The 22,483-nt window shown below is 35.1% G+C and overlaps 1 protein-coding gene across 1 annotated transcript; it reads left to right on the top strand.

The window, feature by feature from the left end:
- The first annotated feature begins 4,340 nt into the window (after nt 1-4,340).
- On the top strand, nt 4,341-15,747 carry LOC114350329 (uncharacterized). The gene is made up of 4 exons (XM_028301084.1): nt 4,341-4,476; nt 13,463-13,538; nt 14,143-14,217; nt 14,494-15,747. Exons 2-4 carry the CDS (start codon nt 13,484-13,486, stop codon nt 15,009-15,011), a joined length of 648 nt encoding a protein of 215 aa, XP_028156885.1. The 5' UTR covers nt 4,341-4,476; nt 13,463-13,483; the 3' UTR covers nt 15,012-15,747.
- The last annotated feature ends 6,736 nt before the right edge of the window (nt 15,748-22,483 follow it).

Below are 22,483 nucleotides of genomic sequence, written 5' to 3'. Positions count from 1 at the left end.
ACCTTATGGAAGAATTACTTCTCAAAATGGAGCGCGTTAGCCTTACGTTTGGGTTGAAGATTAACCGATCGAAGACCAAGGTTATGATCGTGGATCGCTCTAATGAAAATTCGCCCGAAGTGACACACATTGCGAACTGTGACGTAGTTCAGACCTACGTATATCTTGGAGCTCTCATCTCAAATAATGGCGGCTGCGTAGATGAAGTAAAACGTCGTATGGCCATAACCAGAACTGCGATGGAGAAGTTAAGGAAGTTATGGAGGAATCGCAACATTACCAAAGCCACCAAAGTTAGACTTGTGCGAGCGCTTGTATTCCCCATCTTTCTTTACGCAGCAGAGACATGGACAGTACGCGACTTGGAAAAGAGGAAGATAGATGCCCTAGAGATGTGGTGCTGGAGAAAGATGCTCGGGATATCATGGACAGAGTTCCGTACCAATGTGTCCATACTCCAGGAGCTCGGTGTCACTCAGCGTTTATCAACCGTAGTACAGTCGCGCATACTGCAATACTTCGGACATGTCTCGAGGCGGGATGACAACTCCATAGAACGACTGGTCGTCCAGGGCAAAGTCGAAGGAACCCGATCGCGTGGCAGGTCACCAATGCGCTGGACCGACCAAGTGAAAGCAGCAGTAGGAGACGGCTTATGTGACTGCACCAGAAAGTCTGCCAATAGAGAGAGATGGAGGGAGATCGTGCGGAGAGTTGTATCCGCCTCTACAACCGATGTAAACAACGCCTCAACGTGACCACGACCGCTCTGCCAAGAGCGTAACGACTAAGAAGAAGAAGAAGATAAGATAAAAATTAAATATGCTTTTTACCTTTAAAGTGATAAACTGCGACTAACATGCACCACATCTGCATGGAACTATAACTTGAATGTAAAAACTATTACGACTGAATACTTATTGCAAGTCGTAGATAAAAAATCATCACAGATCAACAATTTCAGCGAATATTTTCAACAGACAGCATTAAATGGCTACTCAAGATTCCAAATTGCCAACATTCCATTAACGCGAGTCCAATCACCGTCCAAAACACAAACGTTATTTACCCCCAATATAGCTTTGTTAGGATTATATCGGCAATCTATATCGACGACATATGCCAGATTCGGTCGGCCGAGTAAAAGGGTCATTTACACCGATGCCGCAGAAAAAGAATCACCATTAAGTTAATTGGTGAAAGGTCCGCCTTATCAGTTTTCCGCCTCGGCGACTGATTAACGGTTACCAAAATAGGTTTTGGGCATGGCCCATCAGGCATCAGCCAATATTCTCGAAGGGTTAAATGAGTTTTGAAAATGGGAAATGCAGCGATAAACTATATTGGGACTCTTGGTTACTCCATTGTGCGATCTCACAAACCCGAATTCTGAATTGGGTTAGAGTTTTATCAGCAATTATTAGCAAGTATCAACAGTATTACTTGAAGATTGATAATAACCGTATAACACTAATTGTCAAGGGTTAAAATAGGTAGGTTGATATCACAAAACATTTTATCGAAATGCTGATTTTATGTCACCGTTTTTGCTTTTTTATTTAAACGGCACATCCAAATGTAAAATGGCAATTAAATTTCCATGAAATAAAAATAAAATCCATTTATTTGACGCTATCGTTTTTTGTTCTGGCATTATCTGCTTACGAAACTGAAAACATATTTGGAATAAATGGACTGGGTATTTGGATATTGCTTACACAAAAAAGTGCCTAGCAGATATGTATGTTAGCTTCCACTTAGAGATGCCAATCATTGTTTTATAATAGCGTAATACAATTATTAACCTCCTGTGAGAAGGGAATTGAGTATCCTCAAATTAAATCGATATCTTGGCTGACCCACGGATTAATTAGGAATACATTAAAATCGCGCGCGTAAATGCCTAATTCTGGTCAAAAAGCCAATTCTGTTTTTAAAGTATTTATGGATTTATTGGTTTTTAAACTATTTTAAACCTTGCTGTGACTCATTTTGTACCCTAAAATTTCATATAAACGCTATTTTTGTATTACTTATAGATTATTTTAGGAACCCCTAAAATAGCAATTTAAAAAATTTTAAAGGACAGGTAGAGGCCTCAAGATGACAGATACTAATTAAATTGAATGCTAATCGTAATATATATGTCAAAACGCAACTTTTGACACCTCTTGCGTAACCGTAGCTCAAAAAAAATTTTTTCCCATACAACGACGGGACACCCTAATGTGTAGGCTCATACTTGGCTCCAATTCAAAGTGGGAGATAGATAATAAAAACGGTGTAAACCCTTCCTAAACCGGCACACGTACATTAAGTACCTACGAAGACAATACGCCGTAATACCAGGTACCCTGTAAATTATCTGAGCATTACTCACAAAGTCCCGTATTTGCGTGCAAGGCTTTACAAAAGAGGGGAATAACAGAAGTCGACGGTCCCGAAAAGTGGCACGAAAAAAAAATATCGTCGAAGACAAAGCCTCTGGCTTAGATAGAGTTTGAGGAGGGTAGCAGTAAATGGACATTTTTGTAGCCGCTTTTAATGAATCATTTTCTTTCAGCGGGTTGTATACGTTTGTACAATAAAAAAGGTATGTTAACATCTATATGATTGAAGGTTATCGCCCTTGGTTCACAGCATCTACTGTTGATAGCGTCTGAAGTATGATTCAGAGTAAAACAGTTGTATTGCAAAACAGCACCTTATTAATCGTACAATTATGTTTACCTTGATAATCCGGCATCCGTACCTATATTCAATATCAGTCATAAGTTTGATGATGATGATCCATCCAACCACTCCGACTCCTAGCTGTCTTGGCGGCGCTGGTGTGTCCGAAGATGGCTTAAGTAGTCGATCTTCGCGGCAAACCCCATCGCACATTGAGGGCGGGCATCTGAGCATGCCGCCAACAAAGTTTAATGCCTACATAAAATGATAAATTAATTTACTATTTTTTTTTGTCAATTACAATTACAATTACAATGACAGCAAGTTTTTTAAATTAAAAGCTTTAAGTTTTAAACAGTACAAATACCTATGAACTTATTAAAATTTATAAAAAATGTAGATAATAAGATCGAATTTCCGCGTTTCATTTCAGGAAAGTTACCTACATAAATATAATATTATACTCAGCGGCTTCTAACCCAACAAAAAAGGATTACTTAACGGTACAAACATCACACAGCTTGATGGAAACACCGCGACGAAACCTGCATGTTAAACAGAAGTGCTCGAATATTCATATTAAAATCTTGAGACTCGCAACGCAATAAAATATTTTATCCCGAAACTTGCGAAGGCTTGCGTAGGCGGGAAAGCTTTGGGTGAAAACGTGATGAAATGCATTTTGGATTTTGTTTGGGTTATATTTTTTAAAGTTTTTAATCACAGGGGTCGTTGAAAAAAGCTACTGGTAGAAAATTAACCATTAATCACGTGCAACAGGACATGTTAACCACAAAGCCATAACACTTTCCATAAAACGATCACTTTATGGATATTGAACATCATGATGACAATAAAATAAATGTGATGAATAGGCAATGATGCAAACGATAAGTTCTCGAATGATGTTAATTTAGTGAAATTTAGACACAATTTAAAACGAGATTGTGGTCCTGTAACCTGTCCATAGTCCAGTCGATTTTATTTTTCAATTTAGTCAGTATTTCAGGCATTTATATTGAATCCATACACGTTTCACTTTTGGAACTAGTTGCAATTTTATTCGCATTTTTATTGATGAGATCCCCCAATACAGTTGCGTGAAACATAAAATGGACAGAAATACTAAAGCAATCCACGAGAGCCAGAATGAAACGTACATATAAAGCGGACAGCAAATCACATTCCATACAAAAGTCCGAGACTGACAGCTTCACCTATACAAACAAAAAGGGAAGAGGGATGAATAAAAATTCGATACATTTTCATTCCCATCCCAACATAATTTATGAATGACGTCCGCATTATGGAAGGTATCTGCAGCAGAAAAGGTTAATTAACTCTGAAATAAATGCGCTAGCCAATTTCTATACCAGCCTTTAAGGCCGTTTGATTGAAAAGGCTACCTTGCAGACATGAAATACACACTACAAGTGAATAGCCTAGCTTATGCTTTGGCCGGAATCGGCTTCTACTATCTGACAACTTTCTCCCCATTCAGTATACATCGCTGGTAAGATTCACTGTAGTCGGTTTTTCTTGTGACTTCAGCCAGCGGTGGATTGCGACAGTTTCGTTGTAGTCGTCGAATAGGGGTTGTCTATAGGGTTGGGAACTTGGTATTGGCCAGTTCATGGATTCGGGTAGTAGCGATCGAGACGCGGACAGGGAGCTACGTGCGTTCGGTTTGAGAATAATACTCGTAATAAAGTTTTGTGAACTCGTAGTTCTTTGAGACGGCACCATCGACGCAAGTTTTTTGATTTGTTCGGGCTTGGAAGTGCTTCGTTATTGAAATCTAAGGTAGGTCAGATTTTTGGTTTCGTTACTTTCATTGATTTTTTTTTCTGTCTCTAATTTCCGATTGGGGCTGAAAAACTCTCTGTTATACGACATGGATACGATTGCAAAAATAAATCTTCGTTTAAAAAACCCATTACTAAAAATTCAAAATTTGGCAACGATTAATTTCATCGCGTTATTTTTAGGAGAATTGAAAACAATGGATAAATAATACCTACACTGTCCTATAACAAGTAAAATAATAAAATGGATGACTTTCAAAAATGTAACATACAATAACTTTTTGCAGATTAAAGGGACAATAAAGTATAGTAAAGTAAAATAAGGTTGCTTTTGGATCAACTTTTCATCTCTTACAAAAACCGTAATTACTTCAACTGTGAGATAAATCTTTGTAGGTACACGGAATTTAAAATGTATCATCATGCTGTAATTAAAATGTGCCACAAAGTGAGCTTCATGTTTACAATTCATCAAAATGTTCGTGGGTCTTTATCTGTAACTGGAACTGTCTTTTAAGTTTTATTTTATTAATTTAGGTAACGTTATATGGTAAATACATTTTATGGATGCTTGAAAAACCTGAAAATGAAAACGGAATAATTTCTGGAATAAATTATGAAGTTGCTTTAAAGATGATTGTTGCATACAACTAAAGGGAATAGACGTCACGTAACTGAACATTATTTGCGCAAACAAACTGTTTTAAATACTGTAGTGTTGGAGAAGAAATATGTACTTAATGAAAATTTAATAATTTTATTGTATTTAAGCATTTATGGCGTTGAATCGACCTTTATTAACAATTTCTTTGAATCTCGTTAAGACTCATCAGGACGTTCATATTAGGTTTCCACTCAATTATAGTTATAGAGATTAGCGTAAGATTAAAAAAATCCATAAATAAATACATTATGATAATCAAATTGAAAGACTAAGGCTGGGTTGCACCATCTTACTTTGACTGTAACAAACGTCAAAAATCTGTCAAACTCCAAAGAAAAATCACCGATTATCGTTATAGTTACGGTCAAAGTTTGGTGGTGCAACTCAGCCTAAATAATCCACGGTTCTAATAAACTCTCGGCGCGGTTTATACATCAAGTGTAAGTTCTAATAAACTCGGTTCATACAGCAAGTGATCAACATTATTGTAAGATGATTTCAAGCCACCAAGTCCCTAGGCTCAACGAATACCGCCCCTAAGACCTCCGCTTTAAAGGCTCAAGGGGATCCTCAATAAGGGTGTCCCAAAAAGAGGCCTTGCGTGTAAGCTTCTTTCTATACAACTTGTCGTGTCTAACAATAATGAGACTGCCTTTGTACCTAACTTGAAAGTACCGCTATGTAAACAAAATTCCTGTTATTTGTTACCATAGGGGTCACTTAAAACTTAGGGATTGATGGTGAAAACAGGCACTAGTCTCCTTTGTCAATTTTAATCTATGTATTTTCTTAGCTCAAACTTCAAAGTCTGATTTAATTACGTTACTAGTATCACAGTCTTTGAATCCGTATACATGAGGTTGTATACTTTGATCTGTTAGACCATTATCCGTTTTTAATTAGTCTAATTAATCCTGATGGCATTGAACCTGCTGGGATCTAATTAAATTTGACTCTGAACATGTTATTGCTTTATAGACATTAGTGGAAATATACACAGATTAATAACATTACAACAGATACTGTAGTATTGGTTTGATTTCTCTACAGAATTAGAATAAAGTAGGCAGCTAATTTAGCTAAACTCTGTAGCATGTAGTACCTTTGAAGATGTAATACCTAAGTGCTTTATGTAAAAAAATAAACATACTCTAATAAATGCCTAATTTATAGTATTAATATTATTCTGATGTATAAAAAATATTGTTGTAAAGTTTCATCAAAATCCGTTCTGAAGTTTTTTCGTGAAAGAGTAATAAACATCCTCACAAACAGTCACATTTTTTTACATACTCGTCTTTTTAAGTAGGAAATATTAACGTATTTTAAAATTACTTATCAATATTCTAAAAACCTCGAAATCCATTTTGTTACGAACCGTAGTTTGCTATCTGACCTTACCCTTAGTTTAATTGCGTGCTGACGTCATACTACAATCTAAAGCTTCACTGTCGACAAAAATATCTTTAGAGACTGCTACGTAGGTATTTTCGTAGCCCTTCCTTTACTACGTCGTAGTTACTACGACTTTTTCCCAAACATTTCTATTTATTTTTGCAAACTAAGTTCCGTAAACGTTTACGACGTAAGATAAGATACAACGATTTATTCTCATCGACTTCTTATAGCTATTTCCGTATACAGTGTGTACTTAAATATATATTTAAAAAATTAACCCCCCCCCCCCATTCCAAGAGGAGGGGTGTGGGCCCACATATAGGGGCATTTTTGTCGATAAAATTGACATCACAACCTATCCCAAACACACTGTATAGTGTAATATCGTTTTATATCGTTTTGAAAATAACCGATAAAATACCGAAACATAACCATTTATCTCATTCGATCATCTCAAAAATGAAGTCCAAGCAAATTAATATTCAATAATATAGTTTATCGCTATCTTTTATAGGCCGGAATATCGTTTTTGACTCATTATTTTTTCCATAGCTACGGATGAGTGACGGCTTGAACTGAAAGTGCTTGAAACTGTCGGATACCTTCGGGCACGCCGGATTAAGGGTTCTCGTGCAACGTCAATTAGTGCTCGGCATATTTTTAAACATTACCCTCGGCTCTTGACGGGATGGATATTGTTTAGGGTTTTTTATCTGCGTTCTTTTGTTTCAGAAATATTTTCTGGGAATATCACACAGTTCAAGTTATAGTACAATCTAGTTTGTCTGTATGAACTAAGTTACTAACAGTGGACAGTACCTACATCATACTATACTTATTACGATATCATCAGATAACAAATAATTAATAAATAATTAAGTACAAATTATCATAAGTTTTTAATAGCCTACTTATACATAACATTTCCCTTCCCTTACACCAAAATAGTTTCTTAGTTCGGTTTACTTGAAAAGAAACTCGATCTTTTCAATTCTATACAGCTAAAGATTCTTGCTCATCTTCTACTTAGTTTACATCGCATTAATAAGATGAAAATATGATAAGTTTCCAAGCAGTATGTTAATAAAGGTATTCATAATACCTCAAGCTTCTAAATCTAAAGGATAAAATAGCTTTCCCCACCATTCTTTATCCAAACCCCCCTTGTTTGAATAGCTGTTAAGGGATATTCAAATTAACGCTAAGTCAAAATTAGGCAACAAATCTCTAATCTGAATTGACAAGGGTGGGCCGAGCGATAAAATCTTTGACTTTCCTTCGTTACTTAGCTGTATAGAATTTACTAGCATTAGCGTTTATCTACGAGGCCTCTTGAACGAGATTGGGTCTCTAAGAGCGTTTACGGAGCGAGTCTAATGCTGAATTAGGCTCCTATATAAACTGAAGACGTGCATAATTGAAGAGGATCAATCCACGCAAAATGATAATGAAATGGAATTTGGTCACGAATTATTAAGCGTGTTTATTTTGGTTATAGGCTCTCTCTGGATAGGATTATCTCCAGGATAGCGTTGTCATGATAATGTTTGTGTACGTAGCGCGCTTAATTAACGTAATGTGATATACGCGTTTAATCAGGTGTATGTTTGGACAATATTGTTTTTGTTTATTCAGCCAACGACGATACATTACAAATGAGAATGATGTCTTAGATAAACAGCCGGGTAATTAATATTTTGACAAAATATTATGTGTCTATTACAGTGATTTATAGTAGAAAACATAGAGACTTAAAGAAAGGAAAAGTCGGGGTCATCACCCATGCTTTTACATTGTATTTGACGAAATAATAACAAGACACAAAGTAACTTCATAATTTTAATCATATTATTAATTTCATTAACATAAAAAACTATCAATGTAAAAAGAAGTTTCATGTTAGACCATCTAATGTAAAATCCAAAATCATATAATGTTTTCCTGTACATTTAGTTCATCAAATAAATAAGTGATTATATAGAAATAAGTATTGTTTTTCTAGGTATGTACCTACCATTCAAAGAGAGTTCTTATTCCTTTAAGAATATCTTCGAACTTTCGACTCTATAAAGCTGTCTCGCAGTCGAGCGTGCACAATAGAGTGCGTTAATAAAATGCATTGTTTTACTAAACAATACCTACTTTGCGCAGTGCTTTGAAGTATAGTTCTGCAATATGCGCCAAAGCTGAAGTAGTTCGCGTTAAAACCGAAGTTCATCTTAATAAATAAATAAAGAATTTTAAATTTTTCTCTATTTTATTACAATTTAATTAAAATTAATGTAAGTTTAATTAACCTGATTTTTTGTTACATTTTCATGCATTAATGTCTCTGTCAGGTTCAATTAATTTTGCAGAGATTTTGGTATGAAATCAAGTATTATGTAGAGAACATGAATGGATAGCATAGCTTGTACTGATAGGTCTTTTTACTTTGAGAGATATTATTAGACATTATTCATATTTTGATGAACTTTCAGAATAAGATACTAATGCCTGTTTTCACCATCAATCCCTAATTTTTAAGTGACGCCTATGGTAACACTTAGCGGGCATTTTGTTTTCATAGGGGTCACTTAAAAGTTAGGGATCGGTGGTGAAATGGGCATAAGGCTGGAAAGATGGTACAACATCTTATTGTAACTTTGAAAAACGTCAAAAAGCTGTCAAACTTCATACAAAAAGCACCGGTTGTCGTTAATGTTACGGTTAAAATGAGGTGGTGCAACTCAGCCTAATTATTATTATAACTGCCAGGAGACGAGCTAGTGTTACTTTTAGCTCCACCACTATGTAACTTGAGCTAGGTATTATAATAGCTAACTAACAATGTGAGCCAAGTTAGTGCACGGGCAAGGTATTGTGAACACTCTATTCATGCTAAAATTGCATTCCTAATTAAGGTGGAATATACGGATTCTCGAACGGATATCAAACTCTTGGCAAGTAAGCGTAACGTAGCCCAATTGCCCGATGGACCGATGACTTCAAGATAAGGGATATTTTTAATAAATATTGAAAAGACAATAGCACATCAAGACACTGTGCTTACGTAGTTGTAATAAGTTTTATTTGCAACGTAACGTAACATAGCTCAACGTAACATACTTGGTGGACCGATGACCTGAAGATACTGGCAACAACTTGATGAAAAAAGCAGGAGATTCTGCTTAGGGCTTCCATTTTGTAGTGGACTGCCATAGAATGAAATGACGATGTTAATTTAAAGTGTAAAATGGGTCCAGTGAAAACACACCCTAACCGAGCAAATCATTTTAGGCCAAAAACCTCTGAGAGAAATGTACAATTTAAATGGGAATCAAGAAGAATATTTTCCCTCGGAACGGGTGTGCACAGATGCAAAATATTTACAAACATTAGAAAGAAGGCACATTTTAATATCTGAGCCGCCAACCAAAAATGCGGGAACAAATTAAAAAGTCACCACGGCTCAACTTCTGCCGGGGTCGAGGGATTTTTTATAAATCTAATTTTAACTGACGCCCGCGGGTCATAACTTCCAGGAAAACGAGAAATTTAATTAGAAAAAAAAAATGTCTTGAATTGTCGTGGCAGGAAAAGGGTTGCTTATTTAGTTCCCTCGAAGCTTGTATCGTGTGGGCTGTAACAAACGGGGTCACAAGGCAATGTCAGATTTTATGAGCCCCATAGCGTTTGAAATAGTCCAATCAAACCGACTGCGTAAATCTAATCTAGGTAGGTTACTTGAAAAACTTACTCCCTTACAAACGTTTACCCTCAAAATGGCTTCAGTCTGTGAACTTCTACTAGGTAGTTCTATTACTATGCTCAACTTTATCAATTATACTAATTCTTCAAAGCGTACTAAGTATAAGACAGACCATGTTGCTTAGCATCCTTAAATACGTAACATGGATATCAATATTACAGTAGCCCTTCAAACCCCATGAGACCAAATAGATAATAATATCAATTGTTACGCGGTCATAATGACCGCTTGGGGTTGATGGGTTATGCAATAGTACCTACCTATGTCACTTCAATAAATGGTATGAATGGACTAGATAAAAACGTGATGTCTCGTATCTATGACCTCATAATAATTCTTAACCCATCAAACCCCAAGCTGTCGCATAAGACCATGTAATATTTGAAGTTGAAGCCCTTGAAGGGCTACAAGTTAACTGTCGAGTTCAATTGTCCGACATAATTATGATTAAAGGTTTATTAATTTATTTGTGGTATACCGAGTATTTTTATCTTTGTTGTCGTCAGCAAACGACCTCCATTATGATAATGATGAAAACTTCTTGCGCTGTGTCATTATTTTAAAAAGCCACCCATATTTTTAGCTGGCCCGAAAATAATCTAATTTATGAGTATCGCTCATTCTTTCTTCGTTTTTGTTTGAAAAGAAACCTTCTTCTTGGTCTTGATAATTGAATATTTTTAGTGTTATTGTGTATGTGCAATCATCTGATGGAATAATAACTGAATAATACAGTGAGGTCCTATTTTCAAGAATAATACATAGTAAGCTTTAAACAATGAAAAACTAGCTGTAAAATTTACCTGCATAATATTCAGCGTGTAAAATATCAAAAGTCAAATCAATTATTCGGACTTGTAGGGATAGGGTAAATGAATTGTTATAATAAGATTGAGTGAAACTGTCTAATGTTTGTAAGCCCGTTTTTTTGTTATTTCTTTGATAATTAAATGTTGTGCCTGGCTCTAATCGGAGTTCAGACTCTGTAGCTGTGCCTTATATAAATAAATAAATAAATTACCACGTTTGAAATGGATAATAGGGTGAAATTTTACATGTCATTAAGTATAGTTACACGAAGAACAACATTCTTTTATGAATGAACCCAAGCTACACATCGTGTAGCCGCAATTTTTTTATATTAAATAAAAAAACATTTTTAACCCATTTTTTAAAAAGGGCATAATTTTATACAGTGGCCGTGCCGCTTTCATAATTACGCATAATTAAGAGGGATCCGACGCTCTACCAAATACTTTGAATGTTTCATCTTTTTAAAAATGTTTGAGAAAGTAAATACTTATTCCAATGTTTGAAGAGGCTATTCAGTGACAAAAGGCTACCTACTCTTTACTTTTGTATGTTTTAGTTTCACATTTTTGTATTATTCTAGGTTATCCATTATTCAAAATTAATGCTCAGATTACATCCATCAACTTCAACAAAATATAAAAATGTAACAAATATTTACTAAAGGATAAAAAAATCCATTAAGCCAAGAATTTACAATATAGAAAAAAATTATCGGATATTTTCCATTTGGTAAAATAAAGTAAGGTCATGAATATACGAGTAAGATTGTTTGCTACATAATGGACTACTTTCATGTGTTTTAATTGAATATTTCATCGCTCACTTACTATTCGTAAATAATGTACAATGTTTTAAAGTTATCTGGGGGCACGGCAGTGCCCCCACCAGGTCGAGCAAAAAAGCGGCACGGCCGTACCATCCTTTTCTCGAAGCAATTCAGGCCATTTTCGACCGCCTGTAACTTCGTTGTGGATAAAACTAGAAGGCTGAATTTTCATTAGCTATGCAGGCATTGTAAAAACACGGTATATTTAAAATTTTATTCAATTTGAACCAGTAGTTTAAGAATTATAACGGGTCAAAGTTACTTAATTTTGTCACTCACTGACTCACTGACTGACTCACCGATCATCAAAACTCTAAGGCACTTCTAGCAGACCTAGAAGCTTCAAATTTGGAATATAAGTAGTGTTTGGTGTATGAATCAAGGAAAAACTAAAATATTTGGGGGCACGGTAGTGCAACCGCCAAGTCGAGTAAAATTTTTCAATTTCGGTCCAGTTTTCTAGATACATAACTGCTGTCTACAAAATACAAAAAGAAATGAGATTTGGGGGCACGGTAGTGCAACCGCCAAGTCGAGTAAAATTTTTCAATTTCGGTCCAGTTTTCTAGATACATAACTGCTGTCTACAAAATACAAAAAGAAATGAGATCCCATCAAAAACAATACTTGTCAAAAAAACCAAGTCTCGCAACTCAGTTGTTCTACGGTAAAAAGTTGTGAGATCCATGTAATACCAAGTCCAGGCCAGGAAATCTTTAACGTTTTACATAAAAATATTGACTTGGCCATCGCATGAAAACACGTGTAAATTAAATTATTTAGTGCGATGGCCAAGTCAATAATTTATGTAAAACGTTAAAGATTTCCTGGCCTGGACTTGGTATTACATGGATCTCACAACTTTTTACCGTAGAACAACTGAGTTGCGAGACTTGGTTTTTTTGACAAGTATTGTTTTTGATGGGATACATTTTTACTAAATGTTATTTGTACCAATAGACGACAGCGCAATAAGCAAAAAAGCGTGGTTATAGATGACCTCTAGACTTGAGTTTCCACGTGGAATGTTTGACGTGGGTGATAAAGAACTACTATATTTATAAAATGTATTGTCAGGTGATAATATTGCGAAATAACTTATTTCTTGTCAGGTGACAATACGTAATTGTGAATAACTTTTTCTATCTAATTTTAATCTTGGGCCTTACGAGGTTATTTTGTTGTGATATACAGAAAATACCAGAGCACTTTATTTGGGATTTTTAGATATCACTTATCGTTTCCACCCTGTATAATAATTTACTCTACTAAACATCATTAATAACGATAATAACTCCATTCGTAAAAACTCAAAAAAGAGCTTAAAATCAACCTTATTTTTTTAACCATAGAGGTCACGGGAAGTGAGGAGTGAGGACGTAAGATAGATTGGGACTTATAATCTGAAATGATTAGTACTATTCTTCTATGTAGGAATTCAAACTCTGTTTCCAGAACATTCTAATAGCCGTAACTGCGGCGTTAGCAGGTGTATCTCTAGAATTTGTAACCAATTAGTTTAATTGTTACAGATCCGATCGGGCCGGGTACTTATGGCGAATAGCTTCGTCCAAACTTGCTGCTTGATAGTACTTACGATATTTGTAGGTAAGTAAAAGTTGAGTTTTACAGTATTAGATCTAGCCTTGGAGTGGCCTATGTCTAGATTACACACTTGTAAGTTATGGACAATTAGATGTAAAAAATAATAATAGATATAGATGGAAGAATACTTTAGAACTAGCGGTTAACTTTTGGTAAAATTTACCGAAAGTTGTCATGGCTACTCCAAGGCTTTACGAATATTAAACTACAGTCACTGTGCCATATAATTGACAAATTAATTGATAGAATTTGCGTGGGGAAGCTTTTTTCAATTTCAATGTTGGTCTCATATACTTACCCCATTCCTTCGACGGAATTTCAAGCCACCAAACCAGACGCATAAAACTATACCGTATTGATTTGAATTAAAGTACCATTAGGACATGATCTCAGTCTCTTTGTTAAAAATCTTTCTATTATAGTGGAAGGAGATTTCTTCTAATCGAAGTCAGCCTTTTATTACTACTTTCGGCCACAGATTAGGGAAGGCAATGATCAATTTTCCTTGGAACATTTATATCTATTAATCAAGATATCCCGTGTACTCTTACAAAGGACCTATTCATTGGAAATTATTATCGAGAATATAACGTTAATTCGTTTCCAGAACGCGGCGATGGACGGTGGAAGAAAAAGGACGGCAATCTCCAACATGATATCGAGATATTCAGGAAAATGGCAGGTAAGTTCCATTGTTATGGCATAATAAATATTTTTGTAACTTCAAAATTTCATTTTTTCCTAAAATACGTTTGGTTTTTTTGCGAAAAATATTCCCCAACAAAGTATTATGTTTCTCAGAAATGTCCTCTGTCTCACGCTAACATTTCCATGAAAACTATCGAAAAATGCAATTTCATTTTCTACAGGCACATAGTCTGTCAGGTCAGGTAGTCCCAAAGCGAAAAACTTTTGCTAAAATAAAACATTCTTTTTTAAATATTACCTTTTCTTTCAGATAAAATCGAACATGAATTCGATGACGCGTACGACGAATACTCAAGCCAATGGTTAAAGGAGCAATTATTTAACAGTTTGCAACATAAATATAAAGAAAACTGGGTTAGAAAACCAAAAAACAACACAAACTTTGAAATTAAATCAAACAAACCATTTATTTCTTCTTTTAATAATAACGTTAAACATAAACATACAATTCATAATTATGTTGATGATGTAAAATCAAGCACTGATGTGACATCAGATGCAAATGATGCACTAAATTCTAAATTAGATAAAGTTGAAACTCGTAAGTGGCCTAAATTCGAAGATATTTTACTTGAAGTGGGCAAAAAGTACGATTGGAAAAACGACAGGTGGATAAAAGTGAAAGGGAAATTAAAAGATACAGACGATGTTAATAGTGATAACCAAATAGAATTCCATGAAAAACACAAGTTTCACTATAGGATTGTAAAGTTGAATAAAAGCAAAAGTAGGCGGAACGTCGTTGTGGCCGTATCAGCTGTAAGATAGACATTGATTCTGAGGATGGTAATAATGAAGTAAATGTAAAGAATCTATTTTTGGTAGACTCTGGGACCAATACTGGGGGAGCTAGAGGATAAAATAAACCCAATCAGGCCCATTGTACAAACGTTTGTAAAACCTACGCGCTTGAAAACTTCGGTTCATTTAAATACAGACACTTTAGATAAATGAGAATCTTAATTAATGTCTTAATTAGCCTTCTGATTCATTTACGCAAATGTTACAATGATGATTAGCTAACTTGGCAAGAAAATGTGAATAATAAAGGGTAATGTGTTCATCAATTATTTCAATTTCTTACCCAAATAATGAATTGTAATTATAACCATAATACGAGTATTTAGGTACCATAACAAATAGAAATATGTTATTATGTCTTCATATGAAAATTTCATATAAATATGAGAAAATATTGTATTGTTATGTTAGACACTTCATTCTAATAATATTGTTATTCTATTCCGATTTCTGATAAATTCATAAAGCTTTAGTTTCCACAATAATTGTAATGCTTTATTAATGGAACTATGTATGTATTATAACTCATGTTCAACTGTTTTTAAATAAATGTTTTTCTTTTGTTTCATAATAATATTCGAAGATAACTTTTTGTTTATTTCATAATAGTGGTAATTTTAACACAATACTCTGTACGTTTATTGTATTCCGGAAACATTCTATAGCACGTCATGTTGAAGTATTCATGTTCCCAGATATTTCCGGTGGCAAATAAAATGTTTGAACTAAATAATATTTTGTTTCATTTCCTCCTCATAATAGTTATGGGTCGTAATAAAAAAAGTATGCGGGTAGATGAATTGGATTGATGTTGATATTAAATGTTATCTTGTTTATATTACTTCCACGCAAATTGTTATTTTGTGTTTAGGGAAGTTTGGTACCTACATTAAAATTAAATATTTGTAAGAAAACATGAATATTATTAATAAGCATCAGTATATCAATTTCAATTCAATGTATTAGACTCTACATTAAAGTAGATTTACTTTTATTAAAATCTACTACATTTTTTCTAGTGACAAATTCTTATAACGACAGCGCTCTTACACATACTTCGAATATTCATCTCGTATAATGTACGACCGTAAACTCTGTCGAGTCGGTTTCAGTTCGTAGTTTGATATTGCTAGTATTCCGGCGCTATTCAATTTTCCTCTCAAAACAGTTTGGTCGGTTCAGTGTTACACAAGGCGATTTATTCACCGCATTTCTCGCGCTGCCAATTGCAGACTCTAGAACGGGTGTGAAATGATGCAGTAGAGCGGGAGACGACAGAAACAAAGTGTTACTTGATCCAAATTTCGCGTTTACATTTATTTCTATCGGTTTTATACTCACAAACATTACTATGAGGACTCATAATGCGCGTGGACGCACAGGGTCCCAAAAACCTATTCATAGACAACTTGAGTGGCGGAGTGACACACACGAACCAATCACAGAGCCTCTTTTCAACGCTGTGCGTTCGACTTCGCGTAGCGTTGCTGCTTCACTTAAGCAAGCATCGTTTGTGTATACGGATGTTACTCTAATACACCATTACAAATTATTACTAGACTGCCTAAAAATTATATTAATAATATACAGGGTGTTAGGTAAATGGGTATATGAGCCGACACTAATCCATGTTAACATGGATATCTTCATTTTAATTATTTAAATTTTCATACAAATCGGATTTTATAAAATTTATTTTGTATGAAAATAAAAAAAAATGATGATATCAAATTTCTGACTTCACCATACCATTTATATGCCCATGTTAACATGGGCAAGTGTCGGCTCATATACCCATTTACCTAACACCCTGTAGAGTTTGGAACACTGATTATTATCTTTGTTTGAGTTGTTACTAAACGCCAGCCATCCTTGCCCCTTTACCCTATAAAGAATTTCCTACATTTAAAATAGAGCAACGAGATCGCTCTTGGCATGCATCTCACCCTGATAGAAAGTGATGACCAGGCGACGAAGGTGAACTGGTAACTTACCTGCAACTGAAGAAACATAACAGTGCTGTTAACATTGTTGATATGGCAACAGAATTAGGTACTAAGATGTTTTTTGGAATAAAAAACATAATCGCCCCCTCAAAAACCTGGGGGTATTCAAACCATCTAAAATGATAATTGATACTTCAACACATTGTTCTTTGATTTATTAACAGACCCGACTCAATTCTACGAGCTGTGCTGTTGTTTTAGTGCGTGGTCAAGTTTTTTAAAACTCAACTCAGAACACGGTAATAAAGTTTTAGAAATGTAGGTCACCATCTGTTTAACCTTTGAATAACGAATCATTGAGATTGTATCATTACAGATCTTGGTAAAGTATCGACTTAATGTACCGGATACCTCAGATAATTTTAATGTTGTATTCTTCAGATATAAATTTTAATATTATCTCAAGATCCCTAATTTGAATGTCTCTAGAGTTGAGAGTAAATAATCTTGTTTGCTTGCCTCCATTTAAATAATTCGACACAATCTTAAATTTGAATTTCATATTTAAAGATAGGTACTTATATTTATATCTGGGCGAGGTATTTCGCGAAGTGTGCTTGGGAATGATAAATTATTATTACTTACGGCATTATGATCGATAGGGTCGTTAAGCCTCGGTATGGTAAAAAAACCAACGTGCTGATGACTGGAGCTCAAGCCTTAGGAAGATTTTGTTGAAGTACTGGACGTGCTTTTTGTCTGAACCTCGGTCATATTTTCACTGCAAATAAAAGATGTTTTTTAACATCTCAATCTAATGGGAACGTTAGATTAAGCCAAACATTAATAATTATGTAGTAGTCAATGTATGATATTCCAGATGATGATCTGGAAAAATGGTGAATCCTTCGGTAGCAATTTTCACTTATTTCCAAATTTCCAGGTTTTGATAAACTTTAACGTACATCCTGTATCCTGGCACACTTAGGTAAATTGTAGGTCAAAGAATCAAAGTTCATAAATTGAAAAATATTTTACAGTAGTTTCTTGCATTCATAGTAAAGAAGGATCATCCTGAATAACTTAGGTACGTTCAAAAAAGCGCTTTATAAAAGCCAAAAAAAATCTCACACAAAGAGGCAGCAGTCAATAAAGATCATATTCTTCTTTAAAATAACTCGCTCATTTCATGTAAATAATTACGAGGAAGTATTTTTTACACAACCAACTCAATTTGTCAATAAAATCGGGTCTCATAAACCCACAAAGACTGTTCCCCACATCCTAATTCTGCGGGCTGCCGCTTTGTTAACACGACCCCGAATGATACCCTCAAACAAGATTAATTTACATCAAATTCACAATAAACATCCCGCAAACCGTACGTATTAAAATTCAAAAAACGTGCGGAAAATGGAAACAGCCGGATTTAAATTAATTAAAACCACAGCTTTTGTAGACGTGACAATGCAATTTGAGACACGTTTTGACGTTGACGAAGTTGTGGAGCAGTTTCGGAATTGGTTTTTAACTCAATACTCTGTGGTTTGGTTAGCTATTGAAAAATTAAAAATGATTGAATATAGTTTGTTAGCTTTGCTCTGAAGTTCAGCATTTGCTATTAATATAGGTATCATGTAGGTGTGTATACAGGCCAGACAGTTTTTATAACGTGTAATGTAACGTATCTCCCAAAGCACATGGTTGGTTTTACAGTCAGTTACTTTAAAACTCTGTAAGTCGTAACATAGAAGTGCTCAATAATGTAGTCAAGTAAGTAAATTTTAAAGTGTAAATTTTGTATGTTTATTGAAGAAAAACCTAGAACCTATTAAAGGATGATGAGATTTTAGTGCTGAATCTGAAATAATCAAGTCATTATCATCAAGAACATCAGCTGTGGGATCTCAAGATCTAATCTTTATCTAACTAGGATATCCAAGATACATCATAAGAAGAGCCAAGCTAAGAAAAGCAGCATAGCAAAAAGTTCTCCGCCCGTAATATGACCGAGGGAAACGCAACGTAAGTAATCTTAGCACCTTCTTTGCCACGGTTTCATTAAGCCTGCCCTAAACACACATCGATCTCCCAAATAAGACGGCGGAGGGTCCAATAATTACGACGGTGAACACCTGCGTGGAAGCACAGTATAATGAAGAGCAGTGAGTATTCTACATTCTGGGAGGAATGATGTGAAGTAGGTATTTATAGCCAAAGGGCTTGGAACTCAAATTGTTTACAATAAGCATCAAAATCATTTGAAGAATTTTCTTGATGCAAGTGCACCATACTTACTGGTAACTACGTACAACGTAAAGTTAAAACTGTAATTGAAGAATTTTTGTTAGAATTAATTTTACTTGCTAGTAGCTGTCATGTCCTGTAGGAAAACTTTAAGATTTTTCAAAAAGGTACTCGGAAAAACTATTTTGAAAAAATACTTTGAATTCACGTAATTTTTTTAAAAACCGAGTGGTGGTAAGAGTTTTTAAATTCAAAAGATCGTCATTTTGTTCTGTCTTTGTTATCTATTAGGGTTAACCTTTCGCGTGCTGTGCTGTATTCTCTACAATTATTTAATCATATTATTTTCTGTGTTGCCGAAGTCCTTTGCCAATAGGGTGAATGTGCAAACCTACTGCACTACTTTACACTGAAAGTACTGTCTGTTTAATTACTTCCTATGTCAACAGGGTTTTTTCAGCGGCCTTTGACACCCGATGTTAGCAGGCCTGATCTGTCAGCACACTCGAGTAAGCCTTACACAAACAAGTCTATTTGCGTTCCGTGGTCCACCGAGACCTGAGTCAACAGTAATATCCTCATCGCTTTTGAGGCGGACACTTGTAAGATACACTGAAGGTGTGGACACAGGCTCGGTAACGGACGGTTAACTATGCCTGTTATGTAGATGCGTATGTAAATGCTAAGGACACATACGCCCGCATTCACAAACATTACTATGAAGTCTCATAGTGCGCTTGGACGCACAGGGTGACACACAAACCAATTACAGAGCTCTATTCAACGCTGTGCGTTCGATTTGCTGCGTCACTTAAGCAAGCAGCGTTTGTGAATACGGCCGATACCTACTTACTCACTATAGAAAGTTTGTAATTGAGTCATTTTTATAGGGGAAAGTCGGGTATATTGGACCACTTGCTAAATTGTCCCACCTTAATATTTCGTAGAATATTATTTTAATAGCTGCAACGGCGACACTCAACGATAGGCACATAACTACTTAATTACATTGATAATCAGTCACAATTAATATTTTTTTCGCTATTTGCGTTCCGTGGTCCACCGAGACCTGAGTCAACAGTAATATCCTCATCGCTTTTAAGGCGGACATTTGTAAGACACACTGAAGGTGAAGACACAGGCTCTGTAACGGACGGCTAACTATGCCTGTTACCTATGTAGATGCGTATGTAAATGCTAAGAACACTAACGCCCGTATTCACAAACATTACTATGAGGTCTCATAGTGCGCGTAGACGCACCGGGTGACACACGAACCAATCACAGAGCTCTATTCAACGCTGTGCTTTCTATTTGCTGCTTCACTTAAGCAAGCATCGTTTGTGCATTTTTTTAAGTGTAGGTATGATTTTTATAATGTATAGGCTAGGCTTCCTATTGCTAGACAAGGATCTCAAGATGCTATCCTTGACTTATTGCTTGAGGTGCAAATTAATGATACTTATTGTACTCTTCTATTATGTTTTTCACTGAATCTAACCCAATAATAGGTAGATATCACAAAGGCAGCGCTGGACGTAGGCCGCTACCAATCGATCAACATGGAAAACATTGGCGAAGGCCTATGTACAGCAGTGGACGTCCTATGGCTGAAATGATGATGATGATAATGAAGCAAAATAGGCAGGTATGCGCTAGATACATACAGCTACCAACCGGGCGATGTGGAAATCATTGGGGGAGGCCTATGTTCAGCAGCTGTAGACGTCCTGTGTCTGAAATGATGATGACAAAATTATTGCATGATTTCTACAAGGGTGTCATATTTTTATTTGACAATAAGTTATCTCATTTAAAAAGTCAAAATTATAATCTTACAACGAATACGAAAACGAATTTGTCGAAGTAATCGTGGATTTCGTGTGAAGGTATGCAAATTTAAATCATAAGGATTTAAATTGTAGTACCTAACTAAATAGGCACCATAAGTTAACAGAGCTTATTCACGCCTTCTCGGATATTTTATGAAGCTTACAGTGCAATATTGAGTTTGTTATTTATACGACCATAAATTTCATTGGGAGTGCACTAAACTGCAGCTGTGAAAATATTGTGTTTGGATACGGATAAAAATTATTATTATTCATTTAAATAGCTATGAGCTTCTCTTTAAATCGTACAATAAAAGTTTGATACGTTGTTATTTGTTAAATTTTAATTCTAATAACATAAATCATACATAGTTTGGTATCTACCATGGTACTTTTAGGGACTTGAAATATTTTTTTGGAATTATTACTTAATGGAACCAAAAACTATATTGTTATTGTTTAATGAGTTTTTCTTGTATCAACATAGTTAAAATAATAATACCCACCCGTTTGTTTACAAGATTCACAACAACATATCATCACACCGAAATCCCCGAGGAACGTGAGGAGAAGCGGCTTGTGTTGTAATTCCAGTCAGATCTGTAGATCAATTTTTCATATTACACGTTTTTGTAGATCGGGAGCAAGATTCGGCGATTTATCAAGCCCATATGTGGCGGACAAAAATCACAGATTAGGTACTTACAAAAAAGGAAAACAAAGAAGAACGTGATCTGGACGAACGTGACTAGAATCGATTTGGGTAACGAAGTTCATGATTTTATTACGACACTTTTCCTATTTGCGCATCTACCATCGACTCACACTTCTTGTAATGATGTCACAGCAACCTAAATATTAGCATCTAATTTTGTTGCAGTAAGAGCAATTTTACAACAAACATGTAAAGTGAGATGTGCAGTTTTATATACCTTCGCCGCGGAAATTTCAATTTAAAACTCTGCACCCAACCTATGGGAGACAACTACAAAAGTTGCGAATAGGAATAAAAGTTTATTTCCTTCCGATACAAAACTGTGAAATGTGAATTGAATTTTATATTCAAATCGTAAAGGTTGCCGTTTGTAGGCTTGCTATGTATTTTTATGTTTACTGTGTGTAAAGGTGTGAAGTTACTACATATATTGATAAAGTTAAAATAAGTAAGCGAAAACAGATTTTAGCAATTTTTCAAACTACACTCAACATCAAATAAACCGCACCTTCCGCGACGCGAACTATAAAGATTTTCTTCTGACACAATCATGGTACCCCAACAATATTGGTGTTATTTGAAAGCCCAATAAATATCCTTAAAAAAAATACATTTCATTTCTAAATAAATGATTAACCATAAATGTGACTTGAAAATAGACCTCACTTTGGGCTCACCTCTGGGATCAATTAGACCAAT

This window comes from Ostrinia furnacalis, unplaced genomic scaffold (assembly GCF_004193835.3).
Source record: "Ostrinia furnacalis isolate ACB-3 unplaced genomic scaffold, ASM419383v2 OfSCF0867, whole genome shotgun sequence".
NCBI classification, from domain to species: domain Eukaryota; kingdom Metazoa; phylum Arthropoda; class Insecta; order Lepidoptera; family Crambidae; genus Ostrinia; species Ostrinia furnacalis.
Note: the sequence above shows the minus strand (reverse complement) of the source record. Positions and strands in the feature narration are given on the sequence as shown.

Excerpts from the sequence above, each read along its gene's own strand:
- LOC114350329 (XM_028301084.1), top strand. The coding sequence starts at position 13,484 with ATGGCGAATAGCTTCGTCCAAACTTGCTGCTTGATAGTACTTACGATA. Across the intron at positions 13,539-14,142 it reads AGTACTTACGATATTTGTAG|AACGCGGCGATGGACGGTGG; the intron begins GTAAGTAAAAGT and ends ATTCGTTTCCAG. Across the intron at positions 14,218-14,493 it reads GATATTCAGGAAAATGGCAG|ATAAAATCGAACATGAATTC; the intron begins GTAAGTTCCATT and ends CTTTTCTTTCAG.